Raw genomic sequence first — 19,789 nt, forward strand, 5'->3', positions numbered from 1 at the left:
TAAGCCACAAGGGACATGCCTGCCGAAGTCCACCCTCACCAACCCTCATGTAAGATATGACTGCTCAGCCTCCATGTTCTAGAATACAGTGTGTGACTTACCTAGAAAATAAAAAACTATCCAAGGAAGGTGATATTGAAGGAGGAAACAGAACAGGCTCCGTCTTGAAAGCAGGGCTCCATCTTGGGCTGGACTGTGGACTTTGATCTATATGCCCAGTATCTATGGAAACGACATACCAACTGGAAAACCAGACTCCCGAGATGGAAGAGCCCCAGGGCTCATACCTAGACTCTCCATCACCTAAAAGAATACCCTAATTATCTGTGTAACCGAATAGAATCATAAATTCTATTATGCTCATTGGGGTATGACCACAACATTCAGAAAACTAAGATCATGGCATCTTGTCCCATGACTTCATGGGAAATAGATAGGGAAACAGTGGAAACAGTGACAGACTTTATTTTGAGGGGCTCCAAAATCACTGCAGATGGTGACTGTAGCCATGAAATTAAGACACTCCTTGGAAGGAAAGTTATGACCAACCTAGACAGCATATTGAAAAGCAGAGACATTACTTTGCCAACAAAGGTCTGTCTAGTCAAGGCTGTGGTTTTTCCAGTAGTCATGTATGGATGTGAGAGTTGGACTGTGAAGAAAGCTGAGTGCCGAAGAATTGATGCTTTTGAACTGTGGTGTTGGAGAAGACTCTTGAGAGTCCCTTGGACTGCAAGGAGATCCAACCAGTCCATTCTAAAGGAGATCAGTCCTGGGTGTTCTTTGGAAGGACTGATGCCAAAGCTGAAACTCTAATACTTTGGCCACCTCATGCAAAGAGTTGACTCATTGGAAAAGACTCTGATGCTGGGAGGGATTGGGGGCAGGAGGAGAAGGGGACGACAGAGGATGAGATGGCTAGATGGCATCACCGACTCAATGGACATGAGTCTGGGTGAACTCCGGGAGTTGGTGATGGACAGGGAGGCCTGGTGTGCTGCAATTCATGGGGTCGCAAAGAGTCGGACACGACTGAGTGACTGAACTGAACAGGAAACTAAGCAGAGATAGGAAGTAAAATCAAGAAAAAGGAAAGTTGAATAAAAATTACAGCACATTACAGTATCTTAGAGCGTTTCTCAAATCTTAGATCTCATCAAATTATTCAAGGAGCTTAATAACAGTGATGGTTCTCTGTCTCCACTCCTCAAAATTCTGTATCAAATATGGGGTGGGACCTGGAAGGTGCATTTCTAAGAAGCTCTCCAGGAAATTCTGTTCCAGATAGTCCATATGCCAGTATGAAAAATAGTCTTGGAACTTTCAAGAAGAAAGGTCCATTAACTGGAGGGATATATCAGAAGCCCTAAAATGAGCACTAAAGAAGCAGAGAAGCACATTGGCAGAGTGTTGCAGACAAGCACCCAGGCCCTGCAATTATTTGTATATTTCATGTATAAACCATCTGATTAGAGAACCATATTTCAATATGCATGTGGTATGACAGAACTGCTGAAGAGGAAAGGTGCTTCTGCGTCTGAGATGTGATGTACTTAGTCCCTCAGTTGTGTCTGACTCTTTGCAACCCCATGGACTGTAGCCTGCCAGGGTCCTCTGTCCATGGGGATTCTCCAGGCAAGAAACTGGAGTAGGTGGCCATACCGTCCTCCAGGGGATCCTCCCAACCCAGATCTCCCACACTGCAGGCAGATTCTTCACTGTCTGAGCCACCAGGGAAGCCCAAGAATACTGGAATGCCTAACTGAGATGGGTGTTTTCAACTCTACACGGGATAAAGTATGATTAGCAAACAAAAGTAAGAATGTGTTCACATCACATTTCTAACTGGTGAGAGCAAGCTTTGATGCAGGAGGAAGACTTTTAATTCAGAAGTTTACCTTCAACTCTGCCATTTGACAGACGGTTGTTTGCCACTCTAGCTTCCAAGTTTTAAGTGGAGTCTACAACCTACCCCAAGAGACAACCGTCAAGAGTGAATAATTATATTTTAATAAAGCCCTCTGTAAAGCGTAATGCAACAAACAACAAAAACCAGCATAATGATAGAGAACTGGACGTTGCTAACTTTCTTAAACATGCATGACAGACTTTTTGTAGGCAGCTTGCTGAGAAGTTAGCAAAGATGGCAACAACTTAAGTGTCACAAAGCCCAGTGGCATGCCAGAAAGAAGTGGGAACCAGCTGACTGGTGAAATCAGGAGAACTCACAGGACGTTCCAGAGGAATGTGAGAAAACATCCTTTCCTCTAATGGTGGCAAAGGGTAAGGAAGAAAGGAGAGAAGGCTCAGCAATCCAGGGCAAAGCTCTATTTTACACAAGTTACCCTACCCAGGAAGGTGTTCGCTGCACTTAGGCTAAGTCACAGTGAGAGCCCAACAACTTCTTATTCAACTGCTGCTCACAGCGGTAACCTGGGACTTCTGCTCAAGAGCACAGCAATCTCACACTGAGAACTCAGCAGAGGCTATGTGGGGGCTTCTTCAAAGAGGGTTGGCCCAGGAAAAGGGACAGTGGCCTACTTGTGTGTCCAGGAATCTGGGGCTTGGCTTAGCTACTTTTAGAGAAGGAAGAATGTGTGCCCTGTGGACTTCTGTTTTTGATGGGGGGTGGGGGTGGTGGGTCATAGTAAGGGACCTAAGGTAGCATTCCCCACTGCAGTTCACTCTGAAAAACATCAATCTTGTTTCAGGTGAGTGAACAGACAAAGACACCGACCCAAACAGAAGGTGAGGGGAACAAATGCCCACAGAAGCCTGATGTGGCAGTAGCAGTGGCCATCCCGGCTAAGGAATGCAGAAGAAGCCAGCGCATTTCTGGGGGTCAGGTGGAAAAACTGCAAAGAAAACAGGTTAGCTAGAATTTCTGATTCCTCCTGTATCCCACACACCCTATATCTCACCCTGAACGTGTTATCAGAGGCTTAACTTTGCTTACATAAAAAGTCCCTTTAAAAGGGAAGAAGTGGGGAGGTTATTTGCTATGTTAGGTCAAGAAAAAGCTTTTGAGCATAGAGACATTTTATCTTTAATATCTTGCTCATCAAGAAGTCCTGCTAGTGATGGTGGATCCTTACACATCAGAGAAGAAAACCATCTGATCATCTTTTAGTTCTATGATATACCTGGCAACATTTATGTGACTAGTGTTCCATGCAGCAGAGAATAAAAATGACAGGTAAGACTGCATGTTCTATAGGGCCTCTTAAAAGAAAATCTACCTCAAATACGAAAAATGTAGTATCTAGTCCTAAAATGTATATAGGCTATACCTTAGTACATCAGGTACAATTATAGAAAACAAGGGGAACGAGTGTAGAAAATATAGGCAGGCCAAAGAGGGTGGGGCAAGAGTCCAAACCCAAATGTAATGTTATGAGAACGAAGCATGCGTGTCCACTTTAGAGGACATGTGATGTAAGAAAAGAAACTGAGGATGAAAGCAAAGTACTGTGAAAAGAATTTGAACATTAATATGATAAAGTGAGATATATTTTATTAAGCAGTTATTTCTGGGATCAATTTCCCTATGCATTAGTTATTGGGAATTTAGTTATTAGTTATGTGGTTCTCACCATTAAAAATAAACAAAGCTGAATATAAGGAAAATAATGATATTTAAAAGATGTTTCAGTAAAGAGAAGAATGGACATTTAACAGGGAAGCCATATATAATGTTGTATAGGACAAACTAAATTATAGCTAATATGAAACTTGACAGCAGAAAAAATAGCCTTTGCTAAGAGAAGGGGGGTCAGGAGCAGGTGACAGACAGCAAACTGGCCTCTGAAATGCCACACAAACAGGTTTTCAGGTTACCTATCAGCAACCTGGGGTGGGTCAAGAGGGAATCTACTGCCATAAACAAAACAATGAATGGGTTCTTTTCAAAGACAAGACAAGAAGTGTGATCATGGAGCAGTAGAAACAATGAATCCTATTTATGTGAGAAAGGAGTAAGTCAATCAATAGGGTATATATGAAAAGAAGAAAACGGAAGAGATGACAGAAAGACAGTGAGATTTACTACATTCCTAAGAAAATAATATGTTAATGATAGTAAAATTGGGTAACATTGGCTGCAGAGGAACAATTTTGACTATGCAAACATACCAAGCATGTAACTGAAATAACTGTGCTGACACTACATGTGAAACCATCTGTTACATGGCAAGTCTGTGCACCTGTCAGGTGGGCGATTACTAAGGGCAATGGCCAGGTCTGCATACCTGTAATCCACAGAGACACTTAATAGCTTTTTAGGCCAAGCTGTCTTATTGCTCCGCCCAGAAAATTCTAGGAAATGTTGGTAACAGCAATATGGTAACAACTGCTTAACTTGAATTGTAAGCATTTTTTATTTACTTGTCTACACTCTTTGCCAGAAGTGCTAATAAGCAGAGGAGTGGTTACTGAAGCAGAAGAGAGAAGCAGAGGCCATGAATAATCCATCAGCTGGAGCATTAGCTCCTGGACACCTAGTATCTGACTCTCTTGGCTGATTATAAACTCCACAGTTGATAACACTCTATCTTCATGTAACTAACATTTAATTATTAGAAGTACATAATTACTTGTTTAAGAATATAAATGAGTTACTATTAGGAAGAAAGTTTAGGTCACTTAAGACTATTGGGAAGTTAAAACTATGAGTTGCTGGTTAAACAGAAAGGAAAGAAGGAAGAAATACAGGTTATTATGATTTATAGAAAGGTCTTTGAAACCAATGAAGAGACTAACTTTTCCTTACTCCAGAAACAACTAAGAATGACAACAAGGGGCAATATGCCACGTTAGGATTTACTTGCCTGTTTTTGACCTTTTCTTTTTTTAAAGAAATATGGCCACTCTAAAAAGTGATTATGTAAAAGTATGAGATTGTTTTACATCCTTCCTACACAGAAAGCGTCAACAGACATCTTCAAGGAGTGAATGAACTTAAAAGAAAAATTCTGTGGATCTGTAACAAGAACAATTAGCTTAGTCAATTTTCATTAAAAACTTAACTATGTGCATTTTTCCTTATGTATAAACCACATGCCAATAAAAAGTTAAAAACAATCACTAGTTAAAAAACAAACGAAACTGTCTAAATAAATCCTGAAAAACCAAGTGTTTTGACAGGGCTTTCAGAGTAATAGAAGACAAAGAAAACACCAGAATAATGCTAATAGATAAGCACATACCATGAAGCTAAAGTACCCCATAATGCTGGTGGTAAGTTACTGGGACTGGAAAACTGAAAACTGAATCTTCTTGGTGGGTACCAGTACTCTGCCTCATGGTGACATTAATAATAGTGGACTGTTAAAAAGCGAAAAACATACTAGGACACAATTCCCTTCTCCGATACCAGACAATGAAAGATAGCTGTGGATTTATAGCCATGGTAATGATGGTTTCCTCCCTCCAGTTCTTATAAGAAGCTGGCCTGCCTGGGCATCCGCCTCAGACCCTCAGAAGAGCACTCATCTCCCTGAACCACTAGACTCAGCACACATGGGAATTCCATTAATGCAAGTGGACTGGGTAGGAACAAGTTTGTTACTTTACCCTGGTCCGATAAAGACTGGACTGGGAATGAATTTATGTCCCTCACTTCCCCAACAGTCCCACTACAAAGATGTAGCTGTCCAGAGTTTATGGTGCTGAATTCAAACAAGATACCAGAAAAATATAACTGAGGTGCAGACCATAGCCACACCAGCCAAATCTCCAAGGGAACTGAGACGTCAGGACTTTGCGTAATTGGTCTCCTTTTTTCAACTCTGTATATTTGGGGTATGTTTCCCACAAGCAACCGAATTCCTATAGCACAAGTGAATTTTATTTGGGCTATATTGATATGATGTGGAGTTCCATCTTTAGCGATAATACACATTGTGTATTATCACAAAGATAATACACAAAGAAAGAAAAGTTGACTGAAGTTTGTTAATGCTAATATTATTTTATTTTTGTCTATTTAAATGCTTACCTCTTTGACACTATGTGTTACTGCCCATATTAGAAAAACTCTTGACATCACCTGGAAAGAAGTCAGGACAACAGAAGATGGAACAATTCCTGAAAGAAAATTTAGGATGGGTAAATAAATGTATTGTACTGAGTTTCAAAATGTAACAGATTTCCTAAAACATCCAAATTTTAATGTTTAAAGCCATCATGAGCAGCTGAAATTTATCTACATTGCTATATAGACTATGTTTTTCAGTGTAGTCAATATTAAAACTTTTTCCTCCCTCAAAACAATAATATTGTTAATGGTAATTGCAAACCATGGAATCTAGGTAACTTTCCTAGGTCTTTCAAAGTCACTGACAAAGTACAGTATTTTTTAACACTTTTATAGGCAGAGAAAATAAAACCATTGCTTAATGCTTAAAATTAGACATTGAAAGCTCATTTTACAATATGGGTTTCAGAAATGAACAGGCAACTATGGAAAGGAAAATCAACTGTTTGTGTCAACAGAATGTTGAAAGCTCCTGGCTTTCAGACTGGATATGATACACCAACAGTTAGGTTGGCATCTTTTATATTTTGCCAACAAGCAGACAAACTCAAAGTTTATATACCATTTTCTCTCACCTTATTCATTAGGGTAAGCACTGGTACAATTATCTTTCCAATGTCCTCAAGTTATAACGCTAGAATCATGTTTAGTTATTTTCGATAATTATCAAATTCTGCTAAGTTTACATTTCTTTGGCTTTCTCCCTTCAATTCCTACAACCACAGTCCATATCTAGAGACCAGCCACCACCATTATATAAAAATCTCCCCTCCTTTAATTCATCTTAAACTGAGTAATAATTCATTATCTAAAAATATTCTCCTCTCTATAACTCCACATTGGCAAGGAACTGCTATAAAAATCAAATCTGGAAGCAGAATTATGGGTATCCAGTCCAATAACCTCACCACCATTTCTCTCTGGTCATATTGCTGTCAGTAACTAGACTTACCAACTTCCCAGACCTGTCAAGTTGCATGTGGGCAACTCCACACTTGCCAGGAACCCCTTATCACAGGTAGTAAATTCTTAATTCACTTTAAAACTAACTCATCTTCAATACATTCAGTGGACTATCCCTGATCAATTTTCATTCTTCTAAGCCCTCTAAAATCACTCAGACTTCTGGACATTTATATAGCTGGACAAACTACAACTTGCCAAAAGACCATGTACAATCATATGAAGCTAAAATTACCTCTATAGGTTTGGCTACAAAAGAAAATTATTGTATATCTCATTAAGAAAAAGAGATGCTACATCCTATTAGAATGAGTTTTAAAGATTTGGGCTTTGAAGAGGTATGGTTTGGTTTTCAAAAGCAAGTAAAATGGACATGTCAAGCACAATGCTGGCATATAAAGATGCTCAATAAACCTTTATAGAATGAATGAAAGTTAGTCACTCAGTTGTGTCCAACTCTTTGTGACCCCCATGGACTACAGTCCGCCAGGCTCCTCTCTCCATGGGATTTCCCAGGCAAGAATATTGGAATGGGGAATAATGGAGTGCCATTTCCTTCTCCAGGGAAATAGAATGAATACAAAAATATAAACATATGGACATATAAATATATGGAATAGAACCGAGAGTCTGGAAGTAAACCCTCACATTCATAGTCACTTGATTTTTCAACAAGAGTGCCAAGACAAATCAATGGAAAAATATTTGTCTTTTCAACAAATGGTTCTGGGATAACTGAATATCTAAAGAATGGAGCTGAGACACTTTCTTAGACCAAATACAAAAAATCACTCCAGATGGATCAAAGATCTAAACGTAAGAGGTAAAATAACTCTTTGAAGAAAACATAGATGTAAATTTCTGTGATTCTGGATTAGGCAATGGTTTATCAGATATGAAAACAAAAGCACAAGAAATAATATTGGGCTTTATCAAAACTAAAAACTTAACGTGTCTCAAAGGACATTAAGACAGTGAAAAGAAAACCCACAGGAGAAAGTATCTATAAATATATATATAATCTGGAACTTATATGTAAAATATATAAAAGCTCTTATAATTCAATAATAAAAGAAAACCCAATTTAAAAGTGAGCAAAGGATTTGAGTGGACATTTTTCCAAAGAAAATATGCAAATGGTCAATAAGCACATGAAGAGGTGCTCAACATCATTAGTGAAATGAAAATTAAAGTCATAATGAGATAGATACACTTCACATCCACTTGGAGGACTACCATTAAAAAGACATATAATAACAAAATCAAACCAGTCAACCTTAAAGGAAATCAACCCTGAATATTCATTGGAAGGGCTGTTGTAAAAGCTGAAACTCCAATACTTTGGCCACCTGATTTGAAGAATAGACTCACTGGAAAAGACCCTAATGCTGGGAAAGACTGAAGGCAAAAGGAGATGGGGGCGGCAGAGGATAAGATGGTTACACAGCATCACTGACTCAATGAACACAAATTTGAGCAAACTCCGTGGGATACTGGAGGACACAGGAGCCCGGTGTGCTACAATCCATGGGCTCACAAAGAGTCAGACCTGACTTAGCAACTGAACAACAACAACAACATAATAACAAGTACTGGTGAGGATGTGAAGCTGGAACCCTCATACACTGCTGACGGGATTAGAAAATAGTGCAGCCGCTCTGGAAAACAGTCTGCCTCAAAATGTTAAATACAAAATTATCCTATGACCCAGAAATTTCACTCTTAGAATATATACACCCAAGAGAAATGAAAACATTTATCAGTTCAGTTCAGTCACTCAGTCATGTCCGACTCTCTGCGACCCCATGAATCACAGCACGCCAGGCCTCCCTGTCCATCACCAACTCCCGGGGTTTACCCAAACTCATGCCCATCGAGTCGGTGATGCCATCCAGCCATCTCATCCTCTGTCGTCCCCTTCTCCTCCTGCCCACAATCCCTCCCAGCATCAGAGTCTTTTCCAATGAGTCAACTCTTCACACGAGGTGGCCAAAGTATTGGAGTTTCAGCTTTAGCATCAGTCCTTCCAATGAACACCCAGGACTGATCTCATTTAGAATGGACTGGTTGGATCTCCTTGCAGTCCAAGGGACTCTCAAGAGTCTTCTCCAACACCACAGTTCAGAAGCATCTATCTATCTATCTATATATATATATGCCCATACGAAAACTTTTATACAAATGTTTATAGCCCCATGGAGAGGGCAATGGCACCCCACTTCAGCACTCCTGCCTGGAGAATCCCATGGACGGAGGAGCTCAGTGGGCCGCAGTCCATGGGGTCACTAAGAGTCAGACACGACTGAGTGACTTCACTTTCACTTTTCACTTTCCTGAACTGGAGAAGGAAATGGCAACCCACTCCAATGTTCTTGCCTGGAGAATCCCAGGGACAGGGGAGCCTCATGGGCTGCCGTCTATCGGGTCACACAGAGTCAGACATGACTGAAGCGACTTAGCAGCAGCAGCAGCAGCATACTAGCCCCAAAGTGGAAATATTAAAAATGTCCATCAACAGATGAAGGGATAAATAAAATGTGGCATAGCCATACAATGGGACATTAGAAATAAAATAGAAAGTAATAGAGAAAAGAAATGAAGTAATGATACATGCTACAATATTAATGAACCTTAAAACATGATGCTGAGTGAAGAAGCCAGTTACAAAAGAACACGTATTATATAATTTAATTAAGATGAAATATCCAGAGTAGGCAAAATTATAGAGACAGAAAGCAAATTAGTAGTGACCTGGGCCTGGGAGGTTAGGAAGAAAATGGAAAGTAATTGTCAGTTGGTACACAGTTTTGTTTTAGGGTAATGAAAATGTTCTAAAATTGATTATGTTCTAAAACTGTACACTCTAAATGAATGAATCGAATGGCATGTGAATAAACCTTTTATTTAAACAAATGCATGAATGAAGTATAGAGCCTGATGGTATAACATGTAATACTGCTAAAGAAGCTAATTAGTAAGTCAAACATTAAGTGAATATACTTAGCCAGATCACAATTCCAATAAGAAAACCTAAAAAAGATTGACAATCAAAAGTTTTCTTAAATGAGTTATCAAGCACTTGCCACTTAAGGAAAGACCACCACTCTTTCTAGCTCTGTTTTTAGCTCATAGACCAGCTCATCACGTAAAAATTAATATTTTTTTCCTTTAATTTCTGCTCTTTTATCACTGAAACAACGGGCTAGACAGCTAATGGTTTGAGCAGTACTCTGGGGCTGCTCCTATATTTGGTTGGGGATCAAAAAAGTCCAGGATCTGGACCTCAGACTTCCAAGCTCAAAAATCTGATTTTATGTCACTTAAGAGCAAGAATTAGGCTCTTGGGAAAAACCAACTCATTAATCAAATTCATACGAGACTAGCTAACAAACCAAAATGTCAATTTATTCACTTGTAATATACGCACAGCCTTTGTAATAACTGAGTGACTAGGATTTTAGAGACCCTCACCTAGGGGTGCATTTTTTGCTGTCAAAATTAGAATGCTCTGTAAGTGTGATTTTAAACAGGGGTTTGGGAGATCTGGAGATGAATATCACCATTCAACTATATATGGCTTTATTAATCACACCTTCTCTACTACAAAGCTCCCTTTCCTAGGAAACATGGTTATTTATATGTTTCCCTTTCAAAAGTGCTAAACAAGAATTATTTGATTGCTTTCTAAGGAAAGCAAGTAAATTTGGGTGACCAAAAATAAAGATTTACTTTTTTGGTAAATTTCCCACCAGTCTTTTCTTCTGTTTTTAAATACAGTTCAACTTCTATTGTTTATACTCTTTGTGGCTTGCTTTTCTCATTCAACATTTTAAGAAATTTTCTATCTTACAACATATTAAAAATATTTTAACTTGAGTCATAATATCCCTTTGAGTAGACTATATTTGTCTCTTCTCCTTCTGTGAGACATTTATATTGTTCCAATTTCTTGATACTATAAGTGAAGTAATTAAGTATTAAAAATAACACTTAAATTTTTTTTAAGGCTTAGATCCTTAAAAAAAAAAAAAAAAACACAAAGGATTATTTCCTTGGGACAGTTCCCAGAACTGTAACTACTAGGTCAAATGGCATGAATGCCTTTAAAGCTCTTGAAATATACCATCAAATTGCTTTCCAAAAAGTTTGTCTCAATATACCCTCCTACCAGCAGCATGGAAGCGTGCCTGCTTTAGCACTGCCTCAGCAGTAAATTTAAATTTGAGTAAGTCAGGGAATGGAAAGCCGATCAATGCTAACTTGACACAGATGCAGAGACGTTTTTGGCTTTGCCTGCAGGTGCTCCCACATTCCTGTTCCAGAGAATCTGGCTATTTAGGCACCTGGAATTTTTCCAAGTGATGCCATCTATACCAACTCTCACTTTACTTAGTTTCTACAGCATAGACCCTCCCTCAACCAGTCACCCAGTATACCGCACTTCTGACCCTCATGACAGCAGATCTTTTCTAGACTTCTAACAGTCAGTCCCATTGTGATTATATCTGTTCTACCATTACCCTTTATTCGAACACAGTGTTCTTTAACACAGCGTATCAAAACTACCCACACTGCACACTTTTGCTGTTGATGATTGCTTCAACTGGCTGTTTCCAACTGACAAAGAGAGATTCTGCCACCTGATCAGTAAGCTATTACTAGATCAAAATTCATTCAAAATGATTACTAGGTATATATCGTTGGGTGGTTTAGTAGCTAAGTCATGTCTGACTCTTTTTGCGATCCCATGGACTGTAGTCAGCCAGGTTCTTCGGTGCATGAGATTTATCTATTGGACAGAAGTATTGAGAGGAACCTATCACTTAATTCAGCAAATATTTTTGGAGCACCTACTCTGTACTGTTCTTCATGCTGGGGGTACAACAGGGAAGGAAAAGTCCCTGCTCCCATGAACTTACACTCTCAGACTATAACTGATTTGCTTTGGAATAGCTTTTATTTTTAGCACATTTTCCCCGAAGTTGATGTGGAGCTAGAAAAACATTTGTAAACAGGAAAATGGCATGACTGCTTCTCAGTTTCAGAAAGATATCTCTGTCAGCACTGCAAATATTTGGCAAAGCAAGGTTATAAATTGAGAAATAATTATGAGAATTTATGTTGAAAGGGTGATGAACTTTTAAAGCAAAACACTGGCAGATAGAAGAAACATAGGCACTTGTGTGTGCATGTGTTGAGCAAAAGCTATATAAAGGGGATCTGGCCATCAGCTTCTCATTTCTCCTGAACCAGGGTGCTACAAGGATGCTCCAACCACCTGAGCCCGGCAAAGCTGAGTAGCACTGAGAAATCCTTCCTGCCTGATGCACCCCTCACACGGGCCAGGTTAGTGGGACTGGGAGACTAGCTACGCATGACCAAGATGAGGATGAAAGTTAAGTACAGGAAAGGCAACACAGGCCAGGAGCAGAGCAGGGCAGTGTTCAGGTGGAGCCCACTACCAAAGAAAGACAGGAGACACAAGGTTGGTGCCAGCAATTAAATTCAGTGTGGAAACTGAAATCAGAATCTCCCTACCCAAATTCCAAATCCACTGAACTAAAAATAATGAACATTAAATAACAACAACAAAAATGGCTAGCAGCAACCAGAAAGGAATCGGGTAAAACGTTATGTCACACATTTTAAAAAGTGTTAGCCAAGAAAGAAGGGATTATTGCATACCTCCTACTCTGTCCTCAACCCCCAAAAGTGATACTGGTGAATCCAAAAAATTGCAAGAAGTTCCACTAACAGGCCTAGATTTGGAGAGAAACACAAATTTCTGACTGGAGTGTGACAGACACGGAGGCTGGAAAGTGACGGGGAAATGACTAACTGGGAGCCACCTCATTGATGCTAAGCCTTTCAGATCCCCCACAGAGTTGGAAGACTAGTGCAAAGTCCCCTGTGGGGACAGGATATATTTTTTTACAGGGCTGAGGAATTTCGGGATGGAGCAATTAAGTCTCAGAAGAGAAGAAAGAGCTCATGTGTCTTTAAATAAGTAATTCGTTCACCTTGTTCAAAACTTTTAAAGTATAAAAAGATACACAGAGAAAAGCCTCCCTCTCAAATCCATCCTACCACCACTCGGGTGCCCTTCCTACAGGCAACCAGTTAATGCTTTGTCTATCACTCCAGAGATACAGTTTAGGTAATCAATAGCAAATATGTGAGTCAATGTGTAAAGATACATTTATACACACACTTCCAATTGTTTCCACAATGGCAGTCTTTACATATATACACTATCATGTGTAAAATACAGCTAGTGGGAAGCTGCTGTATAGCACATGGAGCTTAGCTAGGTGCTTTGTGATGACATAGATGGATAGGATGGGGTAGGTGGAAGCAGACTGAAGACGCAGGGAATATATGTAAATATATGGCTTACTCATGATGTGGTACAGCAGAAACTAACAAAACATTGTAAAGCAATTATATTCCAATGAACAAATAAGAAAAAAAATCCCCAAGATCTTTCTATATCAATACATGCATTCAGTTTTAATTATTAAGGCTTTATGTTTAATATCTACATACTCTCAAGCCCGACCCCCATACCCTCAGCGTGTAGAAAAATACATAAATCAGGAAAACATCCATCCTTGAACTGTAGCTCAGAGGGAAAAACAACTGAATCTTAAATATTGTGGAAATGCAGTCAGGGCGGATTCAGTAACATTTATATCAGCGCAAAGAAAATGGCTGGACAGAGCTGCTCACAAGACAAAAGGCACAGCAATCAGATGAACATAATGCAAGTAAAATAAAGCATGCATTGTTGGCAGGAGGAGAAGTCAGACAGATCTGAAGCACAAGAAGGATCTGAGGCACCACTGCTGGCTATGAAGATGGAGAGGCCATGTGCAAAGACTGGAGAGCACCATCCAATTGGTAGGAGCAACCTAAGGACAATAACCAGAAAGGAAATTGGATCTTAGCACTGTAACCACAAGGAACTGAAATCTGCCAACAAGCTTAGAAGCAGATTTTTCCCTAGAGTCTCTAGATAAGAATCCAGCCCAGCTGATACCTTGATTTTGGCTTTGCGAAATACTAAGCAGAAAACACTCTGGTGGTTCAGATGATAAAGAATCTGCGTGCAATGCAGGAGACCCAGGTTTGATCCCCGGGTTGGGAAGATTCCCTGGAGAAGGAAATGGCAACCTACCCTAGTATTCTTGCCTGGAGAGAGGAGCCTAGCAGGTGAGTCCATGGGGTCACAAAACGTTGGACATGACTGAACGACTTACACTTCCACTTCCAAACCAAAAACACACCTGAGCCCACCGAACTTCTGACCTAAGAGCTAATAAACAGGTGCTAATTTAAGCCAAAAAAATTAAATTAAGAAAATAAACAAAGCCTTGAATTTAGGAGAAAAGTCAAAGATGTAAGCAGTTGGAGGGAAGATGATAATTTCAGAAGATACAGACAATCCAACACAAGGATAATTGCTGTCCTCAAAGTAGAGAGACCAACAACGGGGCAGAAAACGCATTAAAGGGTGTAGTCCAAGAAACGAAAGAGCCACATTTGTGCTGAAAGAACAGTGAGCAAGTAAAACCGAGAACTTTCTTGACTACAAAAATAATACTTCTGGGATCCAAGGAGATAAAAAAAGTTACCTACAAAGTGGCAAGGAAATAAGCCTGGCTTCAGATTTCTCCACAGCAACATTCAATGTCAATAAACGATGAAGCAACACTATTAATACAAAGGTCTGAGGAAAAGAAAGTATGTTCAAGAACATGATACCCAGCCAAGATGTCACTGGCAAAAGGTAGACACCACTAAATATGTAAGAATTTGTCACATAATGCCGATGTGACTGACCCTGAGAAACACACAGTGTCAGTCAGACAAACTAGACATAAATCAAAATAAAGAACTCAGGAGTAGAAAAGTCACAGTAAAGGGGTCCACTGTAGGCAATGACTCCATTCACATATAACATCAAAACTAAGCAATTATGGCAGTTATGGTCATAGAGCAGAGGGTGCTGTGCGGTGCTGCGCTTAGTCGCTTCTGTCGTCTCCGACTCTCTGTGACCCCATGGACTGTAGCCCGCCAGGCTCCTCTGTCCATGGGATTCTCCAGGCAAGAATACTGGAGTGGGTTGCCGTTTCCTTCTCCAGGAGATCTTCCCAACCCAGGGCCTAAACCCAGGTCTCCCGCATTGTAGGCAGCCACTTTACCATCTGAGCCACCAGAGGGAAGTCCTAATATTAAATTAGTAACAATTTTAACTGGGAGTCAGGGAAGAACTGATGGAAGGATAAATAACAATACTAATTCTCTTATCAGAATTAAGAAATACTGCCTAAAATATAGCTGAATATAACTTTAAATTTTTCATAATCTTTTTATTAAACTTTAAGGGACCTTTTGATAAATAATGTTTTTCTCATGCTTAAAGGTTTTACAATGTATTTATTTTTTTACAAACCCAAAATTTCACTGAAAAATAGCATGTATAGCATGAGCTGTACAACCTGATTCTTCTATTCATTAACTTTTTCTTTCTTTGTATTAACATATATGTAAAGAGAATGCTTCCTGAATGATGCTTATCTAATATTAGTCAGGATTAGCACTATTGGCAGAATCTGGAATCATTTTTAAACTTTATGCACTTTTACACATTACTTAAACTCCATATAAAAGATAAGAGTTAAAATTTTAAAATTAATAAAACCATCATTCTTAACAAGAAACTAAACATTTGGAATTAGTAAAAGATAATTCTGAAATTGAATTAATTTCAATCTTAAACAGAAATTTTCTTAAATATTTTCTCTTAGAGTACAAGCAAATCTTAGGGAAACAAAATATTTCTGACCAAAATGAAGAGAAGGGTGGGAGTATGAAATTCAAGGAAGATGTCTGGCTTATTTTGTTTTTGTTTTTTAAAGGACTGACAGAGACGCAGTCTTCTTTCCTTTTTTCCTGGGATATAGGAAACTAACCATTCCTCTTGGGGTTGCAGCACCTGACCCCCCAGAAAGCACTTTTCAATATACTTCACATAAGCACACTTACTTTATTGAGCCTCTGACAAAAGAAATTTGTGTCTTACACGGAAATCAATAGCAAAATCATGGTATTCATATGATAAGCTCTGGATTTGAGACTGGCATTTCAAAAAGATGTACTAAATTGTACGATGGCATTACATTTTGTGTTAAAAGGATAATGTTACTAAATGCTTATTTTTTCACAAAACAGAAATGAATATAAAATCAGGTACAAGAATATTTCATGTGTCTAGCATTGGGAAGGACTATGTAGTTAGAAAGAAATCTTTTCCCTTTACGTGACAAAATTTTAAATACAGAGGTGCTTCTCAAACTGGAGCATGTATATGTAAAAGATGTGCATCAGGGTCCAATCCAGCAACATACTACAAGCAGTCAAGTATGAACTCAACCCAAAGTAAATAAGATAGAAAAATAACTGCATGTAGGCAACTCTGAGGAGAAGGCAATGGCACCCAGTACTCTTGGCTGGAAAATCCCATGGACGGAGGAGCCTGGTAGGCTGCAGTCCATGGGGTCGCTAAGAGTCAGACACGACTGAGCGACTTCACTTTCACTCTTCACTTTCACGCACTGGAGAAGTAAATGGCAGCCCACTCCAGTGTTCTTGCCTGGAGAATCCCAGGGATAGGGGAGCCTGGTGGGCTGCCGTCTATGGGGTCGCACAGAGTCGGACACGACTGAAGCGACTTAGCAGCAGCAGTGGGCAACTCTACTCAGGATTTCACAGTGTGAACAGAATGAGTGGTGGTCTCAGGTCTCCTGGCCATGCTGATTGTGATGTTACAGTCAAAGATAATGTAACAGTCATCCAATGAGGCCCTGAGCACTGAAAAATAGATGCTTTCAAATTGTGGTGCTGGAGAAGACTCAAGAGTTGCTTGGACAGCAAGGACATCAAACCAGTCAATCCTAAAGGAAATCAACACTGAATATTCACTGGAAGGGTTGATGCTGAAACTCTAATACTTCGGCCACCTGATGCAAAGAACCAATTCATTGGAAAAGACCCTGAAACTGGGAAAGATTGGGGGCAGGAGGAGAAGGGGGCAACAGAGGATGAGATGGTTGGATGGCATCATTGACTTGAAGGACATGTGTTTCAGCAAACTCCCGGAGATAGTGAAAGACAGGGAAACCTGGCGTGCTACAGTCCATGGGGATGGCAACAAGTTGGACAGACCTAGCTACTGAACAACAATGAGGCCCCGAATGCGAGCCCACTGCTTTATGTGGAAGAATAAACACTTTCAGCACTGGAGGAAAAAGTGCCTGTGCTGGAGTCACTGAGAATCAACAGTAAGTTATATTGTATTATATGGACAATTTAAGGTATTTTTCATTGAAATTTTACTTCTGCATAACCAATTCTACTTTAGGAGACAAAGCCACAGGATATACATATAATGTATCTTCATGACTCATTAACTTTTCCCTGAAATTCTGAGGGGAAATCCATTTTTACATTAAAACATAAAGAAGGGAACTTCAAAAGTGTTTGATATTTATGGCAAGTTATTTGGTCTTTACTCTCAAACCTCTTAGGGTGGAATTACACTTCTCACAGGTATTAGGCAAACTTGTGAAAAGCTGGAAAAGCACTACAATATATAACAAAGATATAAGGCAGGAAGTTGAGCCTACAGAAGATAGGAGGAGGAAAAATAACTTGAAACCATGGGAGAAATTAATACCTAAACGGATATGGAGAAGGCTTGTGCACTTGCTTGGGGCAGAACCCAAACTTGGCTTAGAGCTCCTTTATGACAGATATAACAAGAGAAAACAATCCATGTATAATTCAGTGTACCTGAAAAGACTGGAACCAACAGGCCTGGTTTTCTGAGCCACGTACTTCCATGTTAAATGGCTTTGACTACAGTAGTGATTTCAAGTTTACTGGATGTCCTTTACATGCCTTTACTGTTTCCTCTGTTTCAGATGCCCAGTGGTCAGAGTGTCTGCCACTAATTAAGAATCTCCACTTAACTGAGGTTCTTACATGTAAAAAGTAACAATAAGGTGGCTTTAAGAGAAGCCTTAGAGGTCTTAGAGACCTCTAAAGGAAATGAGCTCCCGAACGCTCCCATCAGGCTTCTCTGTCTATGGGATTTCCCAGGCAGGAATACTTTATCCATTGGTTGGTTCCCTGGTGGCTCAGACGGTAAAGCGTCTGCCTGCAATGCGGGAGACCTGGGTTTGATCCCTGGGTTGGGAAGATCCCCTAGAGAAGGAAATGGCAACCCACTCCAGTGCTCTTGCCTAGAAAATTCCATGGATGGAGGAGCCTGGTGGGCTACAGTCCATGGGGTCACAAAGAATCAAACATGACTGAGTGATTTCACTTTGTTTACCTTTGGGGTCTCTATTTTTTAACAAAGTTACTGGAAGTCTAATCTCTGAATGAGAGCAAAATATACACATGAAAAAAAAACGACTCATTTCCAACCATTCTGAGGATAACACCAAGGGGTGACACATTTTGAAAAAAAATGAAAACCTAGAAGTATTAGAAGCCATTCTCAAAGAGGACACAAAAAGTCAATTGTAAGTCATGGAAACTTCCTCAAACAGCTGTATTATAGTCAGTATTTTTATAGTAAATTACCATCTGACTAGGTTTAGTGGCCACTGCAGGTGTTTTAGGTCAAACTGTTAATTGTAGCTTTGAAATGGGGATAGATCATGTATTTTTCCCTAGCTGAGCTACATTAAGAAGTTTTTCTTTAAAAAAAAAAAAAAAGACATTACTATCTGTATTTTTAAACTTACTAAGTTTTGTCTCAATATACTTCTGAAAATTCCATTACGTAAAGCTTTTGCGAAAGGCTGAACCCAATCTGTCATTTACTGGAAATAAGGCAAGATCTAACAAGTTTGAGAGTAAAATCAATTCCTTACTACTTGAAAAAACCAACAATCAAATGATCTCACTTAAGCAAACCGAAAAATACACTTCTACCAAACCATGTTCTCAGAGTTCTACCAAACCCTGTGTGTAGGGAAGGAATACTAAAGTTTAATTTCACTAGAAAGTTGTCAAAGAAGGCTTCCTTGGGAAAGATTCTCTATTTAAAAGAGCAAGTAACCACAAGGGTTTTCTACATACGGTGATCTTTAGCTAAGAAAATCTTGGCTGTCTCAGCTGGAAAGGACCTAAGAGATCAAGTTCAATTCAGTACATGACAGATGAAGAAAGTGAGGTCTGAAGAAGTCAAGTGACTGCCAAGCTTACATGATAACCGAATACAACAAATTAGTATTTATGTTTAAAATTTGGTGATTATTCTCAAAGAAAGTTAATTATTGGTCAATACATAACAGAATTAAAGTATTTTCAACCAATATGACAAAAGGTTAACATTCGAAGTATATAAAGAAATAATTGTTTTTGTCTTTTAAAAAAATCAAGACCCTAATGAGCAAATAAAACAAAGAGCGTAAGTAAATAATTCACATAATACTATAAGGACATAATAAACAAACATACGGAAGTATACATAATTTCATAATTAGCAAAAAAGTAATAAACAAGAGTGGGATTCCCTAGTGGCCCAGTGGTAAAGAATCTGCCTGCCAATGTAGAGATGCAGGTTCTATCCCTGGGTCCAGAAGATCCCTTGGAGAAGGAAATGGCAACCCACTCCAGTATTCCTGCCTGGGAAATCCCATGGACACAGAAGCCTGGTGGGATGCAGTCGTGAGGTTGTAAAAGGGTCAGACACGACTGAGCGACTGAACAGTAATG

At 39.4% G+C, this 19,789-nt stretch overlaps 1 protein-coding gene across 2 annotated transcripts in view; it reads right to left on the reverse strand.

The window, feature by feature from the left end:
• The window catches only part of HACD2 (3-hydroxyacyl-CoA dehydratase 2), an 88,057-nt gene that overhangs the window by 21,811 nt on the left and 46,457 nt on the right, over window positions 1–19,789 (reverse strand). For both annotated transcript variants that reach the window (XM_068964639.1, XM_068964632.1), the window contains one exon: window positions 5,996–6,084. In XM_068964639.1, coding sequence (XP_068820740.1) covers window positions 5,996–6,084 — 89 coding nt within the window. The remainder of the gene's footprint in view (window positions 1–5,995; window positions 6,085–19,789) is intronic.

Source organism: Capricornis sumatraensis, chromosome 1, assembly GCF_032405125.1.
Source record: "Capricornis sumatraensis isolate serow.1 chromosome 1, serow.2, whole genome shotgun sequence".
Taxonomy (NCBI): Eukaryota; Metazoa; Chordata; class Mammalia; order Artiodactyla; family Bovidae; genus Capricornis; species Capricornis sumatraensis.